This window comes from Panulirus ornatus, chromosome 17, assembly GCF_036320965.1.
Source record: "Panulirus ornatus isolate Po-2019 chromosome 17, ASM3632096v1, whole genome shotgun sequence".
Classification (NCBI taxonomy): Eukaryota; Metazoa; Arthropoda; class Malacostraca; order Decapoda; family Palinuridae; genus Panulirus; species Panulirus ornatus.
Genome location: NC_092240.1, coordinates 36,483,618 through 36,493,690, shown reverse-complemented (window position 1 = coordinate 36,493,690; position 10,073 = coordinate 36,483,618). Strand labels below are relative to the sequence as shown.

The 10,073-nt window shown below is 40.3% G+C and overlaps 1 protein-coding gene across 1 annotated transcript in view; it reads left to right on the top strand.

Annotated features, from left to right (window-relative positions):
* The first annotated feature begins 2,961 nt into the window (after positions 1 to 2,961).
* LOC139754423 (medium-chain acyl-CoA ligase ACSF2, mitochondrial-like) overlaps positions 2,962 to 10,073 on the top strand; it is a 72,210-nt gene continuing 65,098 nt past the window's right edge. Inside the window, exon 1 of the mRNA XM_071671700.1 lies at positions 2,962 to 3,152. Within this exon, the coding sequence (XP_071527801.1) occupies positions 3,049 to 3,152 (104 nt within the window). The 5' untranslated portion in view covers positions 2,962 to 3,048. The remainder of the gene's footprint in view (positions 3,153 to 10,073) is intronic.

Here is a 10,073-nt window from a genome sequence, read left to right as displayed (position 1 = left end):
AATGCGTGCATAGTGCCATTGTACAAAGGCAAAGGGGATAAGAGTGAGTGCTCAAATTACAGAGGTATAAGTTTGTTGAGTATTCCTGGTAAATTATATGGGAGGGTATTGATTGAGAGGGTGAAGGCATGTACAGAGCATCAGATTGGGGAAGAGCAGTGTGGTTTCAGAAGTGGTAGAGGATGTGTGGATCAGGTGTTTGCTTTGAAGAATGTATGTGAGAAATACTTAGAAAAGCAAATGGATTTGTATGTAGCATTTATGGATCTGGAGAAGGCATATGATAGAGTTGATAGAGATGCTCTGTGGAAGATATTAAGAATATATGGTGTGGGAGGAAAGTTGTTAGAAGCAGTGAAAAGTTTTTATCGAGGATGTAAGGCATGTGTACGTGTAGGAAGAGAGGAAAGTGATTGGTTCTCAGTGAATGTAGGTTTGCGGCAGGGGTGTGTGATGTCTCCATGATTGTTTAATTTGTTTATGGATGGGGTTGTTAGGGAGGTAAATGCAAGAGTTTTGGAAAGAGGGGCAAGTATGAAGTCGGGGATGAGAGAGCTTGGGAAGTGAGTCAGTTGTTGTTCGCTGATGATACAGCGCTGGTGGCTGATTCATGTGAGAAACTGCAGAAGCTGGTGACTGAGTTTGGTAAAGTGTGTGGAAGAAGAAAGTTAAGAGTAAATGTGAATAAGAGCAAGGTTATTAGGTACAGTAGGGTTGAGGGTCAAGTCAATTGGGAGGTGAGTTTGAATGGAGAAAAACTGGAGGAAGTGAAGTGTTTTAGATATCTGGGAGTGGATCTAGCAGCGGATGGAACCATGGAAGCGGAAGTGGATCATAGGGTGGGGGAGGGGGCGAAAGTCCTGGGGGCCTTGAAGAATGAGTGGAAGTCGAGAACATTATCTCGGAAAGCAAAAATGGGTATGTTTGAAGGAATAGTGGTTCCAACAATGTTGTATGGTTGCGAGGCGTGGGCTATGGATAGAGTTGTGCGCAGGAGGATGGATGTGCTGGAAATGAGATGTTTGAGGACAATGTGTGGTGTGAGGTAGTTTGATCGAGTGAGTAACGTAAGGGTAAGAGAGATGTGTGGAAATAAAAAGAGCGTGGTTGAGAGAGCAGAAGAGGGTGTTTTGAAGTGGTTTGGGCACATGGAGAGGATGAGTGAGGAAAGATTGACCAAGAGGATATATGTGTCGGAGGTGGAGGGAACAAGGAGAAGAGGGAGACCAAATTGGAGGTGGAAAGATGGAGTGAAAAAGATTTTGTGTGATCGGGGCCTGAACATGCAGGAGGGTGAAAGGAGGGCAAGGAATAGAGTGAATTGGATCGATGTGGTATACCGGGGTTGACGCGCTGTCAGTGGATTGAATCAAGGCATGTGAAGCGTCTGGGGTAAACCATGGAAAGCTGTGTAGGTATGTATATTTGCGTGTGTGGACGTATGTATATACATGTGTATGGGGGGGGGGGTTTGGGCCATTTCTTTCGTCTGTTTCCTTGCGCTACCTCGCAAACGCGGGAGACAGCGACAAAGTATAATATATAAAATAAATAAATAATTATGACAGCTGGTGCAATCTTTACTTTTTTAAGATTATGCTAACCAAAACGAAAAGTGAAGTATTTTCATTATACTGAATCGTAAGGATTCGATTTGGTAAAATATGAGTTACTGTTATAACAATCTTACCGAGTGTGCTTCGGCAAGAATGAGCCTAAGGATTGATCGGTCGCCTTCTGAGAAGACAAGCGTAAGACCAACTACCGATTGAGACTGTGGAAGATTTTGGGCACCAACCTGTCCCTCTGCCCCGCTAAACACTTACTCTTTTCATACACCTTCCCAGACGCAGACAGCACAGCAACTTATGCAGTTTCTCACTCGAATGTACCCCTGTGCTGGCTGTGTCATCAACAAACCCTCATTCGATGGGACATGGTCGCCTCACAGGCCTTTGTAAGACAGTTGACGGTTTGTTATATTACAATGTTTCTATGAAATTATGTTTGTTCTTGACATGCACATCTTCTGATAATGAATTCCAGTTACTCAACTTTGAATACCGAATTGTTTCTGGAGCTCTAGCCATATCAAGCATCACTTATTCTGTATCTTTTTTTTTTTCCAGATCTTTACTTGAAAAAACAACATAACGGATAGAAACTCGTGGGGGAACGCTTCTCACATATGTGGCGAATGGGCTCATTCTACAGTTAGGGTTGACGACCCCAGTACCATAGATATTTCGCTTTAAATCCACAACTAACATTATTTGCATATCTGTAGCTACACGATAAGTTTACATTATTGGTCTTTCTATAAATAGATAACTATGGCTTTCGACTCTTAAGACAATAATGCGTAATGTTTATGCTTTATTCCACCTTCACATATAGTGTCGTTGGGACCTTGTGGTGTGCAGATCAAAATCAGTTGTGTGAAGGTATTTGGTATCAGGCGCCCGTCTCACAGTTCTCTCCCCTTTTGATTTATCCTATTATGTTTGATTTTGGATAAATAAGTTGTTTCTGAACAGTTGTATACTATTTTCTCACGAAACTAACTAGAAACATTAGAAAAACATTCGAATATCTCGAAGAAACAACAAAACAAATTATCAATAGAGATTCAAGCGAATCGTTTTCTCGGCACTTACTAAGCATCTTAATAACATTAATCGATGTAAACAAATAGATAAATGAAATAAGTGAAATATTTCACAACTCTCTATTCAACTATGTTGTTTCAGATACGTTTGTTAAAGAATGTTTATTCATATTTAAAAACAATACCTGGCATCTCAACAAAATTACCAAATGCAATATATTTACGTCAAGCATCTACTAATTTCGTTTAATACTTTACCAAAATATTCATTTAATCCTGATATATACTGCACACTTTTATTGATTCTATAATTCAATGAACAAGAAAAAATGTTCAGGTGAGGTGGATGCATTTTTGCTCATGATCATCTCGAGCACCTCGACTTCGTCCTCTCGTCGTGGAGTAGCAGTCAGTTGAGAGAAAACGAGGATAGGGAGAGAATGAACATAAACGCCCTACGTCTCGCCAGCCTGAGAAGGCTACCAGCAACACTACATCTCGCCAGCCTCAGAACGCTACCAGCAACTCTACAGTCACAAATAAGGTAAACATCTTTAAGGCAGTATCGTTTGTTTCATGATTCCACAATCTATACTGATATGCTTACGAGCTAGGTAACTGACATTTTAATGAAAATGCCATTTTAGTCATCCGATGTTTGTTAGTGCTCCTCAGGTATTTTTACGTAAATGGATAGCATCGCCGTAAAGTTAGATTTGCTCACGGAGGCACTGGCAAGCTTTACACAGCATCACGATGACGATCTAACATTGACCCTTAAGATATTCTTGCCTTATACGTAAAGATCTTGTTTTCGTGTGGTTTCATTGATGATTCTTCAATCATTTGATTGACCGTATTAGAAGTGGATGTTGATTTATTAGCGTTAAGCGCTAATTCTCTCTATAATCACAGACTAGTAGCAGACTAAAGTCCTCTGCAGACCAGGTTTCAAGTGAAACACAAAGTGTTTTTTTCATAAGTACGGCACTACGACAGTTCTGGTCGTATGATCATGTATTGTAAATGTATTGTGTATGTAATTTATGGAAAGTTCACAGGGTTGCATTGTTCAGTATATAGTGTACGTTCTCATCGCGCATGCAAGTACTAATGCAGTGTACAAAATTAAAGTCGGACATCGGTAAATTTCCGACCATTTCGTGGAAATGACGGCACAGATTGTTGCACGGTCGGTCTTACATGTCTTATCATTATATATCTAAAGTTTGTGTATCTAGGCCAGTCCTACTGATAGGCCAGGTTCTCCAGAGGCTTCAAAAAGTCGCGCAATATTTTCAAGTACAGAAGTGGATTGGAAATGACTAGTTCCCTTCCATCTTTTACTGTTCTTCAAAGTATTAAAAGTTTATTTACTAAGATTTTATAGCAGTGACAGATGAAGAGTAACAACGAAAATTTTGCTAGAACAAATCCTCAGCACGTAGGTTACTGGAGCAGATAAATGTGCTTGAATTTGCTCGCTCCCGGGTAGATCGTATTCTTAAAAAGGTGTGTATCTTGACCAAAGAGCTCGTGAGGTTTGGGTGGCCATTTCACAAGTAGAGACGAGTTTTCTTATAGGGAAGGTTTGTACAACTTCCCACAATCATGTTTGCTATCTTATCAGTTGCTCACAATAGTGCTGAAGATGAGAAAATTTTTAGTCTGGTAAGGAAAAATAATTGAATTTCACACAAGTCTTGGCACACAACCATTAACAGTTCCTCATACATAAAGTGTATCGCTATGGTAAAAAGAAACAATTGTCATCAAGTGAAGTTCATTGATCGGCTTCTAGAGAGTTGCAAACAAGCTACCATTGCTTATGACAAAAAGCTCTTTACCTCTGTTAACTTAGTTCGAGGACCGAAAATGAAACACTAAGTACTAGATACTCTGTTGGTTTTCAAGTGAACAATTGTGAACTATTTACATGTAGATAAACGAATGGAGATAATAGCTTGAGCACTGAACATCACAATATCCTTGGAACTACCAACACTGCGTAAGGAGAGTGAGTCAAGTTTGAGAGATCAGTCTGGGAGAGTAAATAAATCGGATTGCATAAGAATAAACTTACTCTGTGGATGTCGATAAACGATGGTGTATGTAAAGGACACTTTGGGGTTAGGTTTCTTGTGGAATCCGCCAAAGAGGAAAAAAATGTCGGTGAAGAGATGTGCAGCACCTATATATGGGTCATTTTCAATGAGTGAAGGTCGCGCCCTTGGCCACAACTAATCGGTGTTAATCAGAACGTGTGGTAGGTATCTGACTTGTCTATATGTATCCTTTAGTCTATTGATGTGCGGGGACATTCATCCATGACTTGGGCCTGGCACCTGAAATCCTAGTATCCCTGCTTGATTTGTGACAAATGTATGCTGTAGGTCGAACAGTAAAGCCATATCCTTTGACCTGTGAACAGTGGATACATACGAAATGTTGCCATGACGTTCCTACATCTGTGTATGGTTCTATCATATCAGTGGTATCAATTTCCTCTGTTTGGAAGTTCTTGTTAACTATAAGAAAGATGAACTGCATTACGACCTAGATCGAACCTATTGATGATGCCTGCAGCATCATTGGAAACATATCCACCGTTCCTGGCCAGGCTAGGGACCATGCCAAAACTAAAGGCAAGGGCGGCAGTTTTCGATGTGACAGAATCTTATCTACATGAGTTAGTTGGTAAATCTGAAGTCCAAATACCAACGATCAGAACTGTTACGGCTGCAGAGTATGATTAGGAATGATCTGGTTTACATCCCGTCTAGAAACTCTGGGTTGAGATCCTTCTACCAATCTTGACAAGAGTTTGCTTTCGAGCATCAAAAGCAGATAAACGTTTATGAACAATGAGAAGTCACGTTCCTAGGGCAGTGGTTTCAGAATATGAACGTATTATTTTGGTGAGTTTGTTGCAAAAGTGATGTCAACTGATAATGTTCTTATGAATGTCTTGTGGAATATTAATCGAATGTATGATCTTAAATGATAGCTGAGCTAGCTCGAGCGTGGTGTGCATCTGATTCTTTCATGGTCATCAGAAGGTGTGTCGATCAGCCGTTATCAGCAGAGACCACATAATTTTCTGCACTCACCAGGTAACCAAAATATCAGATCAACAAGCACAAGTTCGCTTTGGTGTATGAAATAGTACCGCAAGATGAGGGTTGTTCAGGCAGTGACCGGCACTGGTTTGATGTCATGGACTGAAACACCGTTGATGATGAAGCATGAATGAACTTCAGGACCAACTTTGTGTCCGTTCTGGGTAACTTGACGCCATTGAAGGACCCTATACGTCAAAGGGACAGTTACCTGACCAAGTTCAAGCGATCCAGAGGTCAGTCACCTTATGAACAATATTTGGATCATAGAATCCAAGTAAGGCATAAGAAAGGTAAAGCAGTGCCCGAGGAGTGTTAGGATCACCGGATCACCACCTTTCCAAAGAGGTCGTCAGCTTCATTCTGTATAGAATTTTTTTGAGAACTTGACTGACAATAATTGACCATAACGTTCAGATAACTCAAAAAGCGGAAGTTCCCCAATATGGAATGTGTACTTACTACGTTGCTGGTGAACTTTTCGTTATTGTCTTGAGTTCATAATTGCGCCTCCCCCCACCCCCTCCCCGCATTTAAAGTTAGTAATTGGGCTCTCCATAAGAGTTCACAATTCGCTACTTCCCCATGATCAAATCCTGGATACACACGTGGGTTGAATAATGTTGATTTCATCGAGGTATCGTGCCAGTGAAACGAAACTGAACCAGGCATATGTGATTTGATTAATTAGGCGTTATGTTAGACCAAATAGATATTGGGTAAAAGAAGAAATATTTGCTAAAAGTGCAAATAGACTGAAATTTCTTTCCAGAAACACTAACAGTATAGATACAAAAGATCTACCCGACTTTGATTCTGTCATTTCGGTTGTGCTTGTTCATCCTTGTACATATCCGATAATGAAATAGGTGGGAGCTGGCCCGCGCTAGTTATATGGACGCAAATAGCTTTACTCCACCTGAAATAGTCTTGATGTCCCCCAGTTAAGTTGACGCCCTCCTGCAGTCAGTGGCAACTACATGACGCGTGTACACCACATAAGCGATCCATGTGAGCGCTGAGCAGTGGCGAGCACGCTTCTAGCAATTTAGATGTAGGAATTGTGTGGGGTCAGTTTTTTTTTTTTTTTATGTTGATGGCTCCAGTCATGGACAAAAGTCCATATCAAGGCCGGAACTTAATTTAAATACAGAGAGAATAATGAAGCGGAAAAAGAAAGGACATGGGAGAGTATTTATGAATTTTTCTTGGCTTGAAAGACCTGTCTTTTGAAATGTGCCAGGTCATAGGTTTTGGGAAAGACAAGAGAAGGTAGTGAGTTCCAGAGCTTCGCCGTTAGGGAAAGCAGCAGGTATCAAAACGGCCCTCCCTTGAGTTGCAGATGGCCACATAATAATCATATGACGCAGCAGCTTGCCGAGTATTGCGTGGTCTAGCTAGTGGTTGGGGGCACACGAGCAGCCACCTCTTGGGAGCAAAAACCAAAGTAATACCAACAGAAGAGGGAAAGTGAACCAACATTGCGGCGTAGAGCAAAGGGGGTTAAGTTTGGAAGTTATCCTGGAAGAGTTTATAAGTCGAACCACTTTCGACTCAACTCTGCCAAGTAAGGATACAGAGCAAGAACCGCCCCAAATGTGAGAGCAGTACTCTATACAAGAATGAGTCAATCCCTTGTATAAACAAAGCAACTGTTCATAAGAGAAGTTTCGACATCTAAACAAGACACCCAGTTCAGTGGGGGTTAACTGTGCCTGGTCTGGGAATTCACCAGATTTGAATGGAGCACAAAACTTGTGAATGCTTATGAAAATGAAGTTACCGGATCAGGGATACTTCGTCACATCCGTGAAAACTGGACAAAGATGAACCTTAAATGGCTCCAGATCTTTGTTGATTCAGTTCCTGGTCGAAGAGGAAAGAGAAGACAGGAAAGTATTAGTTGATGATGAATAAACAGTTAATAAAGAGGAAAGAGAAGCCAGTAAAGTTTCAGTTGGTGATGAATAAACAGTTAATAAAGAGGAAAGAGAAGCTAGTAAAGCATCAGTTGGTGATGAATAAACTTTAGAAAGAGAAGCCTGTAAAGTATTAGTTGGTGATGAATAATCAGTTTAAAAAGAGGAAAGAGAAGCCAGTAAAGTATAAGTTGGTGATGAATAAACAGTTAATAATGAGGAAAGAGAAGCTAGTAAAGTAGTAGTTGAATAAACAGTTTATAAAGAGGAAGAAGCTAGTAAAGTAGTAGTTGAATAAACAGTTTATAAAGAGGAAGAAGCCAGTAAAGTAGTTGAATAAACAGTTTATAAAGAGGAAAGAGAAGCCAGTAAAGTAGCAGTTAAATAAACAGTTTATAAAGAGGAAAGAGAAGCCAGTAAAGTAGTAGTTGAATAAACAGTTTATAAAGAGGAAGAAGCCAGTAAAGTAGAAATTGATTAAACACTATAAAGAGGAAAGAGAAGCCAGTAAAGTAGAAATTGAATAAACACTTTATAAAGAGGAAAGAGAAGCTAATAAAGTATCAGTTGGTGATGAATAAACAGTTTAGAAAGAGAAGCCAGTATAGTATTAGTTGGTGATGAATAAGCAATTTATAAAGAGGAAAGAGGAGAAGCTAGTAAAGTATCAATTGGTGATGAATAAACAGTTTAGAAAGGGAAGCCAGTAAAGTATTAGTTGGTGATGAACAAACAGTTTATAAAGAGGAAAGAGAAGCCAGCAAAGTACTTCTTGATGATGAATAAACAGTTTATAAGAGGAAAGAGAAGCCAGTAAAGTATTGGTTGGTGATGAATAAACAGTTTATAAAGAGGAAAGAGAAGCCACTTAAGTACTAGTTGATGATGAATAAACAGTTTTCATGGTATTATTTTGTTTATCTGTGATGGTTTGCTGCATCCTCTCACCTACTGTGGCAGGCACTGCCGTATCTTGTTCTTGCTAAAATGGAAGAGAGGATGCAGGTTTTGCGAGCTATATGCTTAACGCTCCTCCCTGAAATTACACTGGCTTTGATCAGTGTATGGTTCGTCTACAAGCAGAGTACAGAGTAGAACAGTTGAAATTTGGGCTTGTGTTTATCGTAAGAAGTTGTGCCTAAGAGTATGTGAGGTGCAACTTTAAAATTTTTCTTAACCAGCGTACGTATAGTACAAAACATAGTGATTTATTGTGTGTTGTAACCAAGGGAAGTGGTTTTAGTAACACACACACACACACACACACACACACACACACACCAGCAAAATTGCACTAGAGGACTCATAAGCCGAACACCATGACACGAACTTCCACGCTTGGGCACAAGCACATACACTTCCACTTCATACCCAGCCCCTGAGCGGTTGCGTGCTGGTGTTGAAGCCGCAGACCGATGTACATTGCAAAATATTGGTTGATGTGTAATATTGGATCGTTTTATTGCATGTACCAATTTGTTGTAAAGAACCCACGATATTCGGATATTGTGTATTTGTGAGAACAAAGTGGCATCCACAGTATAACTTCTACTCTTTGCAGTTATGTCGATTACGAAGAGACAAAATACTGATAAGGGCAAACATCATTTAGTTTCTGGTGAGGGATGATTTAACCATACAAAAATATAGTAGCATTTATACTGCTTGCATTTGTTAATATTTATTTCGCCCCGAGTTTTTTTTCTTCTTCTTTTAATACTTGATAAATGACGAGAGTTGATTATGCCCTTTAGTGATGAATTTGTATTGGTTTGCTTAATTTGATTATGGAGAGGATTCATTGGTCACTTGCAGACCCCACTGATGTCAGTTGCAGGCCTTGCACCGCCATTCTCAATGCATCCTATGGAAGAAACCAGCATCGCCACCCCCTATGTCATCGAGATAGTGCCAGGAAAAGAGACAAAAAAGGCCACATTCGTTCACATTCAATGTAGCTGTCATGTGTAATGCACGGAAACCACAACTCCCTATCCACTTCCAAGCTCCACAGACCTTTCCATGAATTACCCCAGACGTTTCACTTTCCCTGGTTCAGTCCATTGACAGCACGTCGACCCTGGTATGCCACATAATTCCAATTCACTCAATTCCTTGCATGCCTCTCACCCTCCTGTATGTTCAGGCCCCGATCACTCAAAATCTTTTTCACTCCATCCTTCCACCTCCAATTTGGTCTCCTGCTTCTCCTTGTTCCCTCCACCTCTGACACATATATCCTCTTTGTCAATCTTTCCTCTCATTCTTTCCATATGTCCAAACCATTTCAACACACCCTCTTCTGCACTCTCAACCACACACTTTTCATTACCACACATCTCTCTTACCCTTTCATTACTTACTCGATCAAACCACCTCACCCCACATATTGTCCTCAAACATTTCATTTCCAACACATCCACCCTC